The sequence below is a fragment of the Ranitomeya variabilis genome, chromosome 4, assembly GCF_051348905.1.
Source record: "Ranitomeya variabilis isolate aRanVar5 chromosome 4, aRanVar5.hap1, whole genome shotgun sequence".
Classification (NCBI taxonomy): Eukaryota; Metazoa; Chordata; class Amphibia; order Anura; family Dendrobatidae; genus Ranitomeya; species Ranitomeya variabilis.
In genome coordinates this window covers 379,758,052-379,778,649 of record NC_135235.1, presented here as the reverse complement: position 1 = coordinate 379,778,649, position 20,598 = coordinate 379,758,052, and the positions used below count along the sequence as shown (strand labels likewise).

The 20,598-nt window shown below is 41.9% G+C and overlaps 1 protein-coding gene across 1 annotated transcript in view; it reads left to right on the top strand.

The window, feature by feature from the left end:
• The window catches only part of TMEM132A (transmembrane protein 132A), a 250,646-nt gene that overhangs the window by 148,359 nt on the left and 81,689 nt on the right, over positions 1-20,598 (top strand). Inside the window, exons 6-8 of the mRNA XM_077250795.1 lie at positions 4,876-5,059; positions 6,613-6,756; positions 6,847-7,028. Coding sequence (XP_077106910.1) covers positions 4,876-5,059; positions 6,613-6,756; positions 6,847-7,028 — 510 coding nt within the window. The remainder of the gene's footprint in view (positions 1-4,875; positions 5,060-6,612; positions 6,757-6,846; positions 7,029-20,598) is intronic.

Below are 20,598 nucleotides of genomic sequence, written 5' to 3'. Positions count from 1 at the left end.
TTCATATTTGTGGGGTTAATGTCACCTTTGTATTGTCTGGTTACATCAAGCCCACGGATTAGTAATAGATTCATTACTAATCCTATAGTTGTATGGTAAAGAAAGACACATCCAAAATATAGTCTTTTTTTTTTTTTAAATAAAACAAAACACACTTTTCCATTTTTATTTCAAAATAACAAACGGTTATACTCACCTAATGCCTATTCCACCGAAGCCCTCGTTCTTCTGTAGTAAAACAAAAATAAAAAAACAACAATATCCCTCACCTGTCAGTGGTCCTGTCCCACGCCGTAATCCATGTCTGGGGGGAAAAACCGTTTTCAACCTAGACGGTGCCAAGATGCGACCTTCCAGGCAGAGATCCACTGGTGAATGAGCTGCTGCTGCGAGCACAGCGTCAGTGACCGGCGGTGACATCATAGAGGTTACCTCCGGTCATTGAGGCTCCATTCCCAGTGGGCCAAGCGACAGCCTCAAAATCTTAATGATTTAGAGATGATCAGCAAAGAGGAGTGTACCAAATTTCCTCCTGACATGTGTGCAAACCTCATCAACTACAAAAAAGTCTGATTGCTGTGCTTGCCAACAAGGGTCTTGCCACCAAGTATTAAGTCTTGTTTGCCAGAGAGATCAAATACTTATTTCTCACTGCAAAATGCCAATACATTTATATAATTTATACAATGTGATTTTCTGGATTTTATTTTTGATATTCTATCTCTCAATCTTAAAATGAACCTACCCTTAATCCCTTTCTACCATTGGACATACTATTCCGTCCATGTGACCCGGGCCCTAATTCCCATGGACAGAATAGTACGTCCAACACGATGAGCTGCGCTCACGGGGGGAGCGCGGCCGATTGCTGCCGGGTGTCAGCTGATTATCACAGCTGACATACGGCTCTATGTGCCAGGAGCGGTTACTAATGGCTCCCGGGACTTTAAACCCCGGAACACTGCTCTCAAACAAGATTGCAGCATTCCGGTGGCTTTCAGAAGCATCATGCAGGGAGAGGGCTCCCTGCGTGCTTCCCTGAGACCCTCAGAACAACGCGATGTGATCGCATTGTTCCAAGGGTCTCCTCCGTTCTCCTCCCTGCAGGCCCCCGGATCCAAGATGGCCGTGGGGTCCTTCTGGGTCCTGCAGGGAGGTGGCTTGTCAGTGCCTGGTGAGAGCAGGCGCTGGCAAGTCCCTGCACTGCCTGTCAGATCGCTCATCTGACACAGTGCTCTGCAAAGTGTCGGATCAGCGATCTGACTTTTTACAGTGATATCTGTTGTGAACTCTGTTTTCAGGCTCCCTCTTGTGGTCACTGGTGGTATGGTGTGACTTTTGCTTTGGGCTCCCCCTGGTGGCTTTGTTTGTTATCCTGCTGGTCTCTGGCTATCAGCTGGTTCGTTATCCTCTGGGAGGTTCCTATATAGCTCTGTTTCACTTCCACTTGTTGCCGGCTGTCGATGTAATCAGTGCTACTCAGATTCTTTCTGACTACCTCGCTCCCAGTCCATCCAGGACAAGCTAAGTTTTGTTTGCTCATTTTTTGATCAGCAGTGTTTATCTTGTTTTCTTGTCCAGCTTGCTAAAATGTGATTCCCTCGCTTGCTGGATGCTCTAGTGGACTGAGTTTCTCCCCACACACCATTAGTTGGTGCGTGGGTTCTTGAAATCTCAGGATGGATATTTTGTAAGGGTTTTTTATTGATCGCATAGACCCCTACTCTATTTTCTGCTTTCTAGTACTAGTGGGCCTCTTTTGCTGAATCTGATTTCATCCCTACGTATGTGCCTTCTTCTTACTTCACCGTTAATATTTGTTGGGGGCTTCTATATCTTTGGGGATTATTTCTCTGGAGGCAAGCGAGGTCTTTCTTTCTCTTTAGGGGTAGCTAGTTCCTCAGGCTGGCTCGAGACGTCTAGGAATTTTTTAGGCACGTTCACCGGCTACCTCTAGTTGTGTTGGATAGGTTCAGATTTGCGATCAGTCCAGTTACCATCTCCCTAGAGCTTGTCCTTAGTTTATTCACTTGCTGGTCTATTCGTGATCCTCAGCCACTAAGGATCATAACAGATATCCCACCCTGGGACAATGTAAAAAAGTAAAAAAAAAATATTATACTGTGTAAAAATATTGAAAAAAAAAAAAAACTTCACTAAAAAAATAAAGAAATATTATTCCAATAAATACATTTCTTTATGTAAATTAAAAAACAATAATATTTAGTATCACCACGTCCGTAACGACCCGACCTATAAAACTGTCCCACTAGTTAACCCCTTCAGTGAACATCGTAAAAAAAATAAAGAATTGTTTTTTGCCTCGTTTTTTATTTATCATCATACCGCCGAACAAAAAGTGGAATAACACGCGATCAAAAAGACGGATATAAATAATCATGGTACCACTGAAAACGTCATCTTGACTCGCAAAAAAACGAGCCGCAATACAGCATCATCAGCGAAAAAATAAAAAAGTTATAAGCCTCAGAATAAAGCGAAACAAAAATAATTATTTTTATATAAAACAGTTTTTATTGTATAAAAGCGCCAAAACATAAAAAAATTATATAAATGAGGTATCGCTGTAATCGTACTGACCTGAAGAATAAAACTGCCTTATCAATTTTACCACACACGGAACGGTATAAATGCCCCACCCAAAAGAAATTCAGGAATTGCTGTTTTTTGTTCATTCTGCCTCCCAAAAATCAAAATAAAAAGCGATCAAAAAATGTCATGTGCCCGAAAATGGTACCAATAAAAACGTCAACTCGTCCTGCAGAAAACAAGACCTCGCATGACTCTATGGACCAAAATATGGAAAAATTATAGCTCTCAAAATGTGGTGATGCAAAAACTAATTTTTGCAATAAAAAGCGTCTTTTGGTGTGTGTCAGCTGCCAAACATAAAAACCTGCTGTAAATAGTAAATCAAACTCCCCTTTATCACCCCCTTAGTTAAGGAAAAATAATAAAATACAATTTTTTATTTATTTCCGTTAGGGTTAGGGCTAAAGTTAGGGTTAGGGTTGAGGCTAAAGTTAGGGATCGGGCTAAAGTTAGGGTTAGGGTTGGGGCTAGAGTTGGGGTTATGGTTTAGATTACGGTTGGGGTTAGGGTTGGGATTAGGGTTCGAATTAGGGTTAGGGGTGTGTCAGGGTTAGGGTTATGGTTAGGGTTGGGATTAGGGTTAGGATGTGGTTAGGTGTATGGTTAGGGTTGGGATTAGGGTTAGGGGTGTGTTGGGATTAGGGGTGTGGTTGGGATTAGGGTTAGGGGTGTGTGGGGGTTAGGGTTAGAGTTATAATTGGGGGGTTTCCACTGTTTAGGCACATCAGGGGCTCTCCAAACACGACATGGCGTCCTATCTGAATTCCAGCCAATTTTGCATTGGAAAGTCAAATGGTGCTCCTTCCCTTCCGAGCTCTGCCATGCACCCAAATAGTAGTTTACCCCCACATATGGGGTATCGGCGTACTCAGGACAAAGTCAAATGGTGCTCCTTTCCTTCCGAGCTCTGCCATGCACCCAAATAGTGGTTTACCCCCACATATGGGGTATCGGTGTACTCAGGACAAATTGTACAACAACCTTTGGCATCCAATTTCTCCTGTTACCCTTGGTAAAATAAAACAAATTGGATCTGAAGTAATTTTTTTGTGAAAAAAAGTTAAATGTTCATTTTTTTATTAAAAAACATTCCAAAAATTCCTGTGAAGCACCTGAAGGGTTAATAAACTTCTTAAATGTGGATTTAAGCACCTTGAGGGGTGCCGTTTTTAGAATGGTGCCACTTTTGGGTATTTTCTATCATATAGATCCCTCAAAGTGACTGAAAATATAATGTGGTCCCTAAAAAAATGGTATTGTAAAAATGAGAAATCGCTGGTCAACTTTTAACCCTTATAACTTCCTAACAAAAAAAAATTTTGGTTCCAAAATTGTGCTGATGTAAAGTAGACATGTGGGAAATGTTACTTATTAAGTATTTTGTGTAACATATCTCTGTGAGCTTATTTCCCCCACTGTGTATTTGTGTGTGTGTATATGTATATACAGCTCTGGCAAAAATTAAGAGACCACTGCAAAATTTTCAGTTTGATTTTTCTCCTTATAGGTATATTACTGAGTAAAATGTAAATTGTTCTTTTATTCTATAAACTACTGACAACATGTCTCCGACGTTCCAAACAATAAATTTTGTATTTATTTTCTGAAAATGAGAAATGGTCAAAATAACAAAAAAATGCATTGCTTGCAGACTTCAAATAATGCAAAAAATAACAAGTTCATAATCATTTAGAAACAACAATACTAATGTTTTAACTCAGGAAGAGTTTAGAAATCAATGTTTTGTGGAATAACCATGATTTTTAACCACAGCTTTCATGCGTCTTGGCATGCTTTCCACCAGTCTTTCACACTGCTTTTGGGTGGCATTATGCCACTCCTGGTACAAAAATTTAGGCAGTTCTTCTTTGTTTGATGGCTTGTGACTATCCATCTTCCTCTTGATTGCTTTCCACGTAACTTCAACGTGGAAACAAGGCCAAGTGACTCAAGCATGGACGAAAACCTAGGAACTGGGGTTCAGCTTAATGGCAGGAGGTTCTCTGGACCGATGACTCAAAACTTAAAATATTTAGCTATAACAAGGCAGCCAAATTAAAACAATGCACAACGATCCAGAAGCAATTTAGGGATGAACAATGCCTTCCCAGTAGCTCGGTGAACAAAACATTGACATTTTGCTTCCATGGCCAGGAGACTCTCCAGATGTCAAGGCTATTGCTTTTATTATTGTACTCTCCTTTTAAATATATCAGATTTCGCAAATTTTAGCCACTAGTTTCATGTTCATCTTTCTTTCAGGTTTCTACAAGTTGCTCTTTTGGATTTCCTTGTGAGTAATGTCTCTGTAGGCTTTGCTGTATCTCGGAGAATTACATTCCAGCTGGACGCTTCAGGTGGTGGTGGAGCTACAGCAGGTGGTAGAGGCAACATTGAAGTGCTGGTATCTGATCATGACCTCAAAGCGATTATCCCACTTGTAAAGGTACATTAATAATTCTCTGTCTATCTGTTTTGCACATTAATATGCATAATCTAGCTACATTACTGAAGTGGACATTATTCTGATTAATGGTTTCAGGCATGTTAACCATATTCTTTCCAAATAATTCAGCATACTGAAAATTGTTGGACTGAAAGATAAACTATGGGCCGTGTTCACACGTAGAGTATTTTGGTCAGTATTTTTCATCAGTAGTAGTTAGTTTAAACCAAGAGTGGTTGATAAATACGGAAGTGGTGACATGTTTCTAATATATTTTTTCTCTGATTGTTCCACTTTTGATTTTAGCTTACGACTACCAATGTAAAATACTGACCAAACACTAAACATATGAATGTGGCCTTTGGGGGTGACCGAGCGATTTTTGAGGGTTTTTTTTCGTTCTCTGCCTTTTTCTAAAAGCCATGACTTTTTTTAATTTTTCATCAACATGGTAATATGAGGGCTTGTTTTTTTGTGGGGAGACTTGTAGTTTTCAATGACACCATTCATTTTTACATTCATTGTACTGGAAGACGAGAAAATAAAAATTTCAATTTGGTGAAATTGTGAAAAAATACAATGCTGCATTGTTTTTTTAAATTTTGCTTTACTTGTTTCATTATGTGCTAAATTCACTCAAACATGATTCGCTAGGTCAGTACAATTATGACAATAACAATCATGTATACGATAATTTTTTTTGTAATTGGTGTAAAAAAAAATAAAAAATTCTGAGACGCATTACATTTCTAGTTTTCCATCATTTGACCTGTGTCAGGGCTTACTTTTTGCGTGTCAAGCTGATGGTTAAATTATACCAATTTGATTGATATTGCTTTTTTTGGGGGCGGTATGTTGATATTATGTCAATGCTGCAGACAATAACACACTGTGAGTAATGGTGAAGACTCAACGCTGGACCCTCGAAGAGTGAGAAAACACAGTTTGATTTTAAACATGTGCCATGAGAAAACAGAACATCCCTTGAATACCTTTGTCCATCTCTGCCTCTTCTCTGATTCAACTATGTGCTTCGTATACACGGGAACCCAAATTTGTATATAGTATTCCACATGTAATCTGACTAGTAACTTAGAGGCAAGACTATGCATCACATAGAGTATAAAAAACACTTGCCAAATATATGCAAATATCAGCATTGTACTGGTTAGTCACAAATGTGTCAACAAATGTTGAGTACATGCCACATGTATACAAATGTCAGCATAATACAGCATAGCCTTTATATAAATGGCAAATACAGTATGATAGTATGTATACAGAGCTGACAAAAACCTCCTATATTCTCATGGGTAGATATCTGTACAGTTTCAGGAATTTTAATTCCGTTGTCCTTTGAGTGTGCCATTTCCTTTTTTCTGACAGTCAGATAGCTGAAAATTTGTGGTAAAGGAACATACTAATGATGAGAAACCTATAATAAAAGTGGAATGACACAAAATATATCCTTGTATATTGCACAGATAAGCTTTCAGGACTTTACACACCCTTTTATTATACTTTACACACCGTTTTATTATTCTTTACTGCAGTCTCATGAGATACTGAATACAGCTCCGCTGACTGGCATTTCTCAGAAGATTCCTGTGCGTGTGTTTGCCTTGGAGGCTGGTGGATTTGTGATGGATGTCACCAAAGAGGCAGGTTGTGAGACTCCAAATGCACAGATTATACAGGTATATGTATGCTGTTCTATATTATGTACACAGTAATGTAGGTATTCTCATTTTTGTCAACTAATTATTTTTAAACATTCATCCTGGCAGGTGTCAGATTCCTGTGATTTCTTGTTTGTTGGTGGAAAGGAGACTCAAGGAGCTGTAGGTGTAAAAGTGGAGTTTTGGCTAGAGCGCCTACGTTCCTCTCTGTCTCTTTCTCTCTGGGTGCCTCTGCTTCCTCTGAGAGTTGAGGTGTCTGATACAAATTTGCAGCATTTACCAGGATCAGGGTAAGTTATTAGGTTCATGAAAGACAGAATATCCTTTAAAAAGCATAAAATTGGGCATACATTGTGATCAGCTTGTGAGACCGTTACAGCTAGCGATTTGGCGGTCGCTGAGTTTCTTTATTTGTCCCATGATGAGCTTCTTGATATAGGATGTTTTGGAATTTGAATGACTGTTGTTTTGTAATATGGAAAAAGAAGAGTTCTTCCTACCTGTCAGATCTCCCACCTCCCAATATTTGGATCACTGAAAGACTGTTGTAAAAGGTTCCTGAGAGTGAGTCTTCAAAGACGTTGTCCAGGGTTGGCATTCTCACAGCACACACTGTCAAAATTCTCCGGTGCTGGAGGTGAGACTGGATGGTCATGTGACTGCAAGTATGCGATATGCATATTCTCTGAAACATTCTGACTAGACGTGCTTGGCCTCATTCAATACAACTTCCAGTGGGACAGTCATTCTTCCCATTTTCCTAGAGTTTAGCCCAGGGAAACTAACAAATGTGGGAGTTTATTATTACCCCAAAGAGGATAAATAGTAACCAGACAGCCCACCTACATTATCTTTTTAAATCCCTCCAAAACTTTAGTTAGCAGAAAAAAAGAGTTCTATGTACGGTATATAATGGCGGACTAAGTCCAATTTATGTTTTAAACCCGGAAATCATCCAAATTAAGGTATCACTTCTATTACGATAGGAAAAGTGCGACTAGCCTACCCCCAAAAACAATAATAACTCTTTTTGGCATAAAGTGCATTACACTCCTTCAACCTACCAATCCTAAAATTCGCCATCACCGAATGCTGCCTAATGGTGAATGGCAAAGATTCTACAGCCAGGGCAAAAGTTTCTGGACCAACCTGAAAGCAAAATCCATGCTTTTGGAGTAAAATACAGCAAATTCATTCACCCAACAAAGTTTGAATCAAAACCAAACTTTTACGGGATGCTGGTCAGATACCCCCCACTGTATACTCTCAAATGCCTTGGCAGCATCTAAAGACTATACAGGGCTTGTACTATGTCACTACCTTAAACAAATTTATAGGTAATGCTTTTGCTAGCACTTTGTCAATTGAAGAAACTGTTTTTTAAGAGTCTGATATGGTCAAGTTCTGCCCTTCTTTAGGTAACACTACAACTCTCAGACTGCAGAAAGTGTAAGGCTGCCGTCACACTAGCAGTATTTGGTCAGTATTTTACATCAGTATTTGTAAGCCAAAACCAGGAGTGGGTGATAAATGCAGAAGTGGTGCATATGTTTCTATTATACTTTTCCTCTAATTGTTCCACTCCTGGTTTTGGCTTACAAATACTGATGTAAAATACTGACCAAATACTGATAGTGTAACGGCAGCCTAAGACTAAGTAGGACTAAGTGAAAAAAAAAAAAAGTTATAGCTCTCAGAATAAAGCTATGCAAAAAATAATTATTTTTTCAATAAAATAGCTTTTATTGCGTAAAAGTGCCAAAACATTAAAAAAAAAACCTATATAAACGTGGTATTGCAGTAATCATACTGACCCAAAGAATAAAGCTGTCTTATCAATTTTACCACACACAGAACGGCATAAAAAAAAAAAATTCCTGAATTGCTGGTGTCTGTTCACCCTGCCTCCCAAAAATTGGAATAGAAAGCAATCAAAAAAATTATAGCTCTCAAAATATGGGGATGCAAAAACTTGTTTTTGCAAAAAAAAAGCGTCTTTTAGCATGTGACAAGCAGCCAAGCATAAAAAAGATATAAATATGGTATCATTGTAATCGCACCGACCCGAAGAATAAAGTTGTCTAATCACTTATACTGCACAAGGAACTGCATAAAAATAAATAAAAACAATTCTTTGCCTGCTGTTGATTTGTTCATTCTGCCTCTCAAAGATCGCAGTAAGGCTCTGCTCACATTTATACTACGCTCTACATTTAGTGCTTACACCAGGGTTTCCGTGTAAATCTCTGAAAGACGTGGTTGAGACTGAACCTCCAGCGGAAGATTCTTTATAATGAGGCAAATGGAGGCACTGTGGACACTGTCTGGCCTGTGATTTGGCAGTATGCTTCTTTTTAGGCGTGCATAAAAGTGACGTCAGCCACATTTTTGTGCACTTCTGAAAAGGATAATGCTGAACAGAGGCCAGACAGAGTCTAGAGTAACTCTGCTGCCTCATTACAGTGAATGGCTCCCTCGGATATTTCATCTGAATCACAGCAGTTGGGAGATTTACTTGGAAACCACGATGTAACTACTCAGCACAGAGCTCCGGATAAATGTGATCCCAAAAGTTATGTAAAATGTTCCCAACAAAAGCTTTAAATCAATCCACAAAATAGCAAGTCCCTCTTGGGTCTGTCATCTGTCAATGGAAATATAGGGGATCTCCATGTTACTGGTTTTGTTGTTAGCAAAATGGTTCCTCGCCCCCCAAAAGAAATCCAGTGAATTCTGTTCTCCCAAATGCAAATGCACCTCTCTCTTCTGAGCCCCAGTGTGCCTAAACCACATTTAGCATCCACATGTTTGGCATGTCTGTAGCGATGAGAGCCTGCCTAATATACGGATGCGTATCTCCAGAAGCACAAGCTGGGCATAACGTACTGGTCACTACCACGTACTGGTCACTACAATGGCAGTTTGCAATTTTCACTCAGCAATATCCACTACTGCTTGCTCCTGGAAAGCATCCAAGGAATCAAAGTTGTCACTGCACCTGTAGATAAATTCCCAAAGGGGTATAATTTCCAAAATGGGGTCACTTGAGGGGGAATTCTACTCTTCTGGCACTTATGGGCTAGAGTCTCGCTGTGTGGCTAAGCAGTACTGTATAGCCACATACGGGGTATTTCTACATTCAGCAGAAATTGTGGGACAAATTTTAGTGCCATTTCTACCCATTTCTCAGTGTGTAAACGTAAAATCTGGGGCTAAAACAAGATTTTGATGGTAAAAATGAGAGGGCTTGATATGTGAGATTTTGAGCAAGATTCTTCTTAGAAATGTGATTTGATCTGTGTTAGGAGTTTTGATGTGGCAGCGTATAAGGGGATTTCCCCTAAGAGTACCTTTTAAAATTATATACAGTATCTCTCATTGGCATCTAGGTGAGAAGAGGATATCTGGATTGGACATGTCTGTGATAGAAGAATTGCCACTCCTGATTTTCTTCTCTATTGTGTGGCGGAGTATATTTTAGGGTAGTAGTTTAAGGCACCATTAAAGGAGTCAAACTTATTAAAGTGGGCTTCTTGTAGGAATACCAGATCAGTTTTAACCCTGTCACCCCAGGGCCATTTTCCTTTTTTTTTTTTTCTTCAGTTTCGTTTTTCATTCTCCTAATTATCAGAGCCATAACTTTTTTATTTTTCTGTCAATATGGCTGTATGAGTGCCTGCTTTTTGCTTGAAGTGTTGTTCTTTTGAACGACATCATTGATTTTACCATATAATGTACTGGAAAACCGGAAAAACAATCCAAGTGCGGTGAAATTGCAACAAAAAAGTGCAATTCCAAGTTTTTATAATTTTATTTTTACCATGTTCACTAAATGCTAAAACTGACATTCCATTATGAATCTCCAGGTCATTACAGGTTTTCAGATACCAAGCATGTATTGGTTCTTTATTTATGTGGTGAAAAGAAAATCCAAAGTTTGCAGGTGATCTGTAGATGGATTTCACTTCTGACATAACTGCTTTGAAGTCCTCTTTTGTTGGTAGATGTTGGAGATTTAAGTGTAAGTCCTCAGGAAAAGATGATCTTGGTGACAAATTACCGTAACTGTGCAGTGAGAAGGGTCAAGGGGGTCATCCCATGGATCGAGCCTTTCCATTAAGCCGGAGGTAAAGTAGCTCCTAGGTTTTCAGAGGGGTCCTCCCATTCTCTAGAGGTAGGAGCTTCTCCGGATATGTTCTTTAGTTGAAATCTTTGCATTTTAAGGGATATGGTGTTAACAGAAAGACATTTTTCTGTTGAGTTATCCTTTAGGGTTTTGAGTTTCTGTGTTTCCTGAATAGTGTGTGTGTGGGGAGGGGGGGGGAGGCAATAACGGTACGGACAGATGATATAGTCCTTGAAGATGTTCGTCTTGGGAGTGAGTACATCTCCTTTTTTAGGTGTTTCAGGGTTTTGAAAAAAAATGTCAGGAAAAAGAGTGTGCCCGAGTTCTGTCGAGCCCTTTTGTTTTCCCCCTTGATGTATAACAGTGGGTCATCAGCAAAGGAGGCAAGAATCAATAGCAGTACAATGCCAAGGAGGGGTAGGGGGTCCCTCAGTAATGGGATATGCAGTACTCAAAAGAAGCTTATTGGATCCACTTCTATAAATGGCCACTTTGGCGTCAAAAGGTGATTATAAGGGCGTCTTGAGAAGAAGGAGCACCAAGGCAGAGGAGAACCCCCCAGAACATCTCTAGCATGTGCACTTCAGTCACAATCAGCAGCCAACCAATCTGTGATTCAGGAACCTTGCAGCATGGGTTTCTTGATCCTCACTTCCAAGACGTTGCGGGGGAATCCGCGTCACCTCACCCCCTAAGTCTCCGGCATCGGTCAGATTCCGAATCTCCACCAAAAGTCAGCCCCAGCTTGGGAACCACTCAAATGGGAGGGAGACAGCCTGACAGCTTTCCTCAGCTGGCGATCCCATGCAAAGATGGCTCTTCTCCACTTGAGGCTGCAGAAAATGTGACCGGTCCTCCCTGGGAAGGTCTCAAAGCTCGCCGAGTTGAGAATGTGAGCATAGGGTGTATGTGGATCTCAATAGGTACGGTAATTTTGGTACACGTTTACCCAGAATAATTGTGTGGAATAGGTATTTGAAGCGGGAGCTGCACTAATAGATTTGAACTTTTATGTTTGTTTATCTTCTTTCGTATTTGTTTAAATATAACGTAGATTTTTTTTCTCTTTTCATCTGTTCTTAGCCCCTTTACCCCCAAGGGTGGTTTGCATGTTAATGACTGGGCCAATTTTTACAATTCTGACCACTGTCCATTTATGAGGTTATAACTCTGGAACGCTTCAACGGATCCTGATGATTCTGAAATTGTTTTCTCGTGACATATTGTACTTCATGATAGTGGTAAAATTTATTTGATATTACCTGCGTTTATTTGAGAAAAAAACGTAAATTTGGCAAAAATTTTGCAATTTTCCAACTTAGAATTTTTATTCCCTTATATCACAGAGATATATCACACAAAATACTTAATAAGTAACATTTCCCACATGTCTACTTTACATCAGCACAATTTTGGAACCAACATTTTTTTTTGTTAGGGAGTTATAAGGGTTTAAAGTTGACCAGCAATCTCTCATTTTTACAATACCTTTTTTTGGGACTACATCACATTTGAAGTCACTTTGAGGGGTCTATATGATAGAAAATACCCAAGTGTGACACCATTCTAAAAACTGCACCCCTCAACGTGCTCAAGACCACATTCAAGAAGAATATTAACCCTTCAGGAATTTTTGGAATGTTTAAAAAAAATGAACATTTAATTTTTTTTCACTAAAAATTTACTTCAGCTCCAATTTGTTTTATTTTACCAAGGGTAATAGGAGAAATTGGACCCCAAAAGTTGTTGTGCAATTTGTTCTGAGTACACTGATACCTAATATGTGGGGGTAAACCAATGTTTGGGCGCACAGCAGAGCTCAGAAGGGAAGGAGCGCCATTTGTCTTCTCAATGCAAAATTGACTGGAATTGAGATAGGACGCCATGTCGCGTTTGGAGAGCCCTTGATGTGCCTAAACATTGAAACCCCCCACAAGTGACACCATTTTGGAAAGTAGACCCCCTAAGGAACTTATCTAGATGTGTGGTAAGCAATTTGACCCACCAAGTGCTTCACAGAAGTTTATAATGCAGAGCCGTAAAAATAAAAAATCATATTTTTTCACAAAAATGATCTTTTCGCCCCCAATTTTTTATTTTCCCAAGGGTAAAAGAAGAAACTGGACCCCAAAAGTTGTTGTGCAATTTGTCCTGAGTACGCTGATACCCCAAATGTGAGGGTAAACCACTGTTTGGGCATTTACATTTGTGACGGTCAACCCTTTTTTACGTTGCATTTGCAGAGCCCCTGATGTACCTAAACAGTAGAACCCCCCCATAAATGACCCCATATTGGAAACTAGACCCCCCAAGGAACTTATCTAGATGTGTTGTGAGAACTTTGAACCCCCAAGTGTTTCACTACAGTTCATAACGCAGAGCCGTGAAAATAAAAAATAAAAAAATTTCCACAAAAATTATATTTTAGCCCCCAGTTTTGTATTTTCCCAAGGGTAACAGGAGAAATTTGCCCCCAAAAGTTGTTGTCCAATGTGTCCTGAGTACGCTGATACCCAATATGTTGGGGTGAACCCCTGTTTGGGTGCACGGGAGAGCTCAGAAGGGAAGGAGCACTGTTTTACTTTTTCAATGCAGAATTGGCTGGAATTGAGATTGGACGCCATGTCGCGTTTGGAGAGCCCCTGATGTGCCTAAACAGTGGAAACCCCCAATTCTAACTGAAACCCTAATCCTATTGGAACCATTTTCGGGCACGTGACATTTTTTTATCGCTTTTTATTCTGATTTTTGTGAGGCAGAATGACCAAAAACCAGCCATTCATGAATTTCTTTTGGAGGGGGGCATTTATACCGTCCCGCGTTTGGTAAAATTGATAAAGCAGTTTTATTCTTCGGGTCAGTACGTTTACAGGGATACCTCATTTATATCATTTTTTTGTGTTTTGGCGCTTTTATCCGATAAAAACTATTTTATATAAAAAATAATTACCGTATTTTTGCATCGCTTTTTTCTGAGGACTATAACTTTTTTATATTTTTGCTGATGGGACAGTTTTATAGGTCGGGTCGTTATGGACGAGGCGATACTAAATATATGTACTTTTATTTATTTTTTTTAAATTTAGATTAAGAAATGTATTTATTGAAACAATATATATATATTTTTTTCTTTCTTTATTTATTTATTTATTATTTTTTTTACACATGTAAATATTTTTTTTTTAACTTTTTTACATTGCCCCAGAGAGGGACATCACACTATAGTGTCAGATCGCTGATCTGACACTTTGCACAGCACTGTGTCAGATCAGCGATCTGACAGGCAGTGCTCCAGGCTTACCAGCGCCTGCTCTGAGCAGGCGCCTGCAAGCCACCTCCCTGCAGGACCCAGAAGCAGCCCCATCGGCAATTTTTGATCTGAGGCCAGCAGGGAGAAGGAGGTAGGAGACCCTCGGAGCAACGCGATCACATCGCGTTGCTCCGAGGGTCTCAGGGAAGCACGCAGGGAGCCCCCTCCCTGCGCGATGCTTCCCTATGTTGCCAGAACGCTGCGATCATCTTTGATCGCAGCGTTCCGGGGGTTAGTATGGCAGGAGCGGTCCGTGACCGCTCTGGCATATAGTGCCGGATGTCAGCTGCGATATTCAGCTGACACCCGGCCGTGATCGGCCGCGCTCCCCCCGAGAGCGCGGCTGATCGCGCTGGACGTACTATTCCGTCCATGGGAAGTAGGGCCCACCCCAGATAGACGGAATAGTACGTCCAATGGTAGAAAGGGATTAATGGTTCTCTTAGGGGACTCGAAGCTGCAATCGTGTGATCACTTGTTCTACAAAGAGCAATGTTATAGCAAAAGAAAGCGGCACTCACTGTATAAAATTACACATTTATTGAAGTCCTTTAACCCCTTAATGACCGCCAATACGTCTTTTTACTGACCTGAGATATAAGAGAATAGCATGCCCACACAGGAGACAATCCAGCAGCTGTCGGCTGTACACTGTAGCTGATAACTTGCTGCATCAGCAATGATCAGTGTCGGCACCGTCCATATCTGTTTAACCCCTTAGATGCTGCTGTCCATAGTGACTACATCATATAAATGGTTAAGAGTGTGGGGCTCCCTCTTTATCCCCATCGGCGATCATGGTTTGGTGGTCCTCCTGATGTTTGTCATGGCAGTTCACGGCCAAAGAGCGGCCTTAAGCTATGTGCACATGCAGCGCCCCAGAGTCCTGGTCATTGCAGTACTGTGGCTCCGCCACTAAGGGGAGCTATGGTACGTCTGATGGCACTGAAGGAGTTCATCTGATCAGGTATCACAGACACCAATACATTTCACCGCCGGGCCTCCAGGGGGAGCTAAGGGTTCTATTCATTAGGCCACTCCTCACACACTGGTAAAACTGGGGGTCAGGCAGGAAGTTAGACAGAAAGCTGACTGGGTTGGAACCAGGCAACACCTTGTGGCAGAGGGTGTTGCGGGAGAAGATTCGGTAGGATCGCTGTCAGGAGTGGGATCCTGACAGAGACTTGGCAATTAGAGAGAAAGCAACGGGACCGTGCCTGCTCAGTATAGCGGCGGTGCCCAAGAAGGGATTGGAAGCGAGATAGATTGTGCTGAGTGAGAAACGAGATCAAAGCAACAAGGAGAATACCAGTAGGGGTCGTGCTGTAAGATCGAGGCAACATTCTACTGAGGCGCACAACCGGCGGCCGGAACGCCGAGGGAGTATTACAATATTCAGCTTCAAGCAATACTCTAAACAGCGGCAGGACAGTCAGTCTAAGGCGGGCTGTCTCACCTAAATCACCTATGCAGTCTTGGGGGGCAACTTGTGGAGAGGGGCGACTCTAGGGTCCCGGAAGAGCTCCGAGCCTACCCGTCAAACGGGTGCCGTTCTAACCGTAACATCAGGGAGGGACGGAGAATTAGCAGAACATCATCTAATCGAGTTGTGAGGGAACTTAAGAAACGGACACAACAGTTGTGGGGACTTTCCATAAGCACAGCAGGGAAGGACCGCAACACATAGCGCTAGAAGGAAGGCACAGATTTCCACCTGTGAAGAGAACTCTGGAGGTGCCATTGGACCGGCCGGACTTGCGCAGCCTGGTTATCCGGATGCCGGACTGAGGACCCAGAGATCTTCAGTAAAGAGGTAAAGAGACTGCAACCTGGTGTCCTCGTTATTTACTGCACTGCACCACTACAGCCTCACCACCACCATCAGCTATCCATCATATCTATTATTCACTGCGCGCCCCTCGGCAGGGTCACGGACCGGGGCCTAGCCACCGTGACAACCCCAGAGCAGAGGCCCGGTACCGGGTACCCCTCGGCCCTGCGGCAGTGGGGGCACTACAACTTGGCGTCACGAACAGGATCTACTTAAGCCTGAAGAATCAGGTCATGTGTGCCTTGGAACTGTGATTTGTTGTGCTTGGACTGTACTTTATTGTAAAGACTGTGCTGCGCCATTTACCGCCAAAACTCCCGCCAAAAGTCGCCGCCATTGCAGCGCCACGGGGAGCGCAGAGGGAGAAGAAAGGGCTCATTGATCCTAAACTGAAAGAAATGTTATGTTCTATACTATGTATAGTAGTTGAAAAGACAGAAGGCTCGGGCTGAAAGGAGCGGTCCTGTAAGAAAGGAGAGGCAGTAGGTCTGGTGCCGTTAGGACAGGCGGTCCTGCAGATTTAAAGAAGGAGAATGTAAAAGTTAAATTGCCTTATAATGTGATTATGAGAAGGTCTTTAGCGGATTCAGAGTGTACGGCCTTAAAGGCAATGTTAAATTATTGTTCAAGAATTTGTACTAAGTAGAATACCCGGTTGGGTAAGAAAAGTTACTTATAGCATGTTGCTATGATATTTAACCATGTTTGTAACGTTCAAGTGTCCTCACCTCCCATAAAGGGAAGCTCTGTTCAAATATACTTATTGTTATTGCACTCAACAAAATTGTATGTCTTTTTGCTAACTTGTATTGTTGTTTTCTTCCCAGTCCCGGAGTACTGGATTTAACCAGGGGGGAGTGCAGCGCCCCAGAGTCCTGGTCGTTGCAGTACTGTGGCTCCGCCACTAAGGGGAGCTATGGTACGTCTGATGGCACTGAAGGAGTTCATCTGATCAGGTATCACAGACACCAATACATTTCACCGCCGGGCCTCCAGGGGGAGCTAAGGGTTCTATTCATTAGGCCACTCCTCACACACTGGTAAAACTGGGGGTCAGGCAGGAAGTTAGACAGAAAGCTGACTGGGTTGGAACCAGGCAACACCTTGTGGCAGAGTGTGTTGCGGGAGAAGATTCGGTAGGATCGCTGTCAGGAGTGGGATCCTGACAGAGACTTGGCAATTAGAGAGAAAGCAATGGGACCGTGCCTGCTCAGTATAGCGGCGGTGCCCAAGAAGGGATTGGAAGCGAGATAGATTGTGCTGAGTGAGAAACGAGATCAAAGCAACAAGGAGAATACCAGTAGGGGTCGTGCTGTAAGATCGAGGCAACATTCTACTGAGGCGCACAACCGGCGGCCGGAACGCCGAGGGAGTATTACAATATTCAGCTTCAAGCAATACTCTAAACAGCGGCAGGACAGTCAGTCTAAGGCGGGCTGTCTCACCTAAATCACCTATGCAGTCTTGGGGGGCAACTTGTGGAGAGGGGCGACTCTAGGGTCCCGGAAGAGCTCCGAGCCTACCCGTCAAACGGGTGCCGTTCTAACCGTAACATCAGGGAGGGACGGAGAATTAGCAGAACATCATCTAATCGTGTAGTGAGGGAACTTAAGAAACGGACACAACAGTTGTGGGGACTTTCCGTAAGCACAGCAGGGAAGGACCGCAACACATAGCGCTAGAAGGAAGGCACAGATTTCCACCTGTGAAGAGAACTCTGGAGGTGCCATTGGACCGGCCAGACTTGCGCAGCCTGGTTATCCGGATGCCGGACTGAGGACCCAGAGATCTTCAGTAAAGAGGTAAAGAGACTGCAACCTGGTGTCCTCGTTATTTACTGCACTGCACCACTACAGCCTCACCACCACCATCAGCTATCCATCATATCTATTATTCACTGCGCGCCCCTCGGTAGGGTCACGGACCGGGGCCTAGCCACCGTGACAACCCCAGAGCAGAGACCCAGAGGCCCGGTACCGGGTACCCCTCGGCCCTGCGGCAGTGGGGGCGCTACACACACGTAAGAAAAGAGGTGCAGAATTTTCTGCACAAAATCGTCAGCTCCTGGCAGAAACTGCAGCCGTGGATTTCCCGCGGTTTTTGTGCGGATTTTGTGCCGTTTTTATGCAGATTTTGTGCGGATTTTGCCACTGCGGATTTTTAACATGGAGGGGTGCAGAAACGCTGCAGGTCCGCAGAAAAGTGGCATGCACTTCTTTGAAATCCGCAGCAATTCCGCACTGATTTTTCCGCACCGACTGCACATCTTTTTTTTTCCCATTAACTAACATTGTACTGTACATCACAGTGCGGATCTGCAGCGTTTCTGCGCAGTAAAATCCGCTGCGGATCCGCAGCAAATCTGCACCGTGTGCACATACCCTTAGAGTCTGATGGCTATAGCGGCCTGTTCAGTTAGGTGGTAAAAATACTCTTTTTCATTCCAGTCATGCCACTTTGCATTAATTCCTGGAAACCACCTGAAGAGTTAATAAAATACCCGACAGAAGTTTTTAATATGTCAGGGGGTGCTGTTTCTAAAATTGTATCACTTTTGGGGGGTTTCCAATATATAGGACCCCTAAAGTCACTTCAAACCTGGATGGGGCCCTCAAAAAATAAATTTTGTAAATTTCCATGAAAAAATTAAAAATTATTGCTCCATTTTTTCTTTCAAATTCAAGTTTTTTATTTTTGTATTTAGAAAGTACAAGGAAATACAATACAAATACTACAGGGAGTAAAATACAAATATAAATCTATGCATAACTACAGTATATTGGGAGTATAAGCATGTGTTTTTCCATATGAAAGATAAAGCGAGAGAGGGAGCGGACCATGGCAGACCACCAATCAATAGAGTGTGATTATGAACATTTTTGTGACGACATCCCGTATAATGTTAGTTTGGGACTAGATGGAAGGCATTAGAGTTTGAAAATCCATCCAATCCCTCAAAATCACACAGTATGCTGCTACATTTTTAAACCTCCTAAGATGCTAACAAAATAAAATAACATTTTACAAATGGTGCCGATTTAAAGCAGGCATGAGGGAAATGTTATTTATTAATGCTTTTCTGAGGTATGACTATCTGGATTAGGCCGGAGTCACACTAGACCGTAATACGGACGAGTGCAATGCGATAAAAAAATTGCATAGCACTCGGCCCAATGTTAATCTATGGGGCAGCTCCTATTATCCGTTGTTTTCTCGGCCGTATTCAGGATCCGAGTGAAATCGCAGCATGCTGCGATTGTCAGCGTATCTCGGCTGAGAATCGTCAATGCAAGTCTATGGGTGCGAGAAAAAAATCGGATTACACACGGATCATCAGTGTGACTTGCGAGAAATACGCACCGGCGTTCTATAGAAAAGCCGGCAATTCAGTGCGGTGTATAGTAAAATCACACTGACAGGTTAGAATAGAACAGATAAAATTAATGTCTACACATAGTATAGGGATAAATATATATATATATATATATATATATATATATATATATATATATATATATATATATATATATATATATATATATAATGTATATACTGTATATGCTGTATATAATGTGTCAGTGAGACACATATGTATGTATATTTATATTTCATACAGGGCATACAGATAATTGTAGCAGAAAAGCCGGTAATTTAATTGCCGGCTTTTGCTATCTCCTTCCCAAACCCGATAGGATATGAGACATGGTTTACATACAGTAAACCATTTCATATCCCTTATTTTTTTTACATATTCCTCACTAGTAATGTTAGAAGTATATGTGTGCAAAATTTGGGGGCTCTAGCTGTTAAAATAAAGGGTTAAATCACGGAAAAAACTGGCATTGGCTACCGCGCAATTTTCTCCGCCAGAGTGGGAAAGCCAGTGACTGAGGGCAGATATTAATAGCCTAGAGAGGGACCATGGTTATTGGGCCCCCCCCATGGCTAAAAACATCTGCCCCCAGCCACCCCAGAAAAGGCACATCTGTAAGATGCGCCTATTCTGGCACTTGGCTACTCTCTTCCCACTCCCCTGTAGAGGTGGGATATGGGGTAATAAAGGGTTAATGTCACCTTGCTATTGTAAGGTGACATTAAGCCAGGTTAATAATGGAGAGGTGTCAATAAGACACCTATCCATTATTAATCCTATGTTCTTAAAGGGTTAAAACACACACACACATTAGGAAAAAGTATTTTAATGAAATAAAGACACATGGTGTTGTATGTTGTGAATTCTGCTCTTGGGTTCCCTCCGGTGGTTGTTGATAGTAATGCAGTTGTCCCTGGGTTGCAATCCTGGGCAGGTGTCCCTGCTGATTGCAGCTCTGACTGGGGTATTTAGGTGTGCAGGATTCATTAGCCCTTGCCAGTTGTCCATTGTTCTTGGAGGTTTTGCATCTCTGTCTGGTTCCTCCTGCCCTGCTGCCAAATCAGCTAAGATAAGTGTCTGGTTTTGTTTCTGCAGCACACATGCTGTGTGCTTTACAATTCAGTACTATTCAATGTTTTTTCTTGTCCAGCTTAGACTGTGTTTGGATATTTCAGTCAAGTTGGATTCTCAGGAGATGCAGATATACATTCCATGTCTTT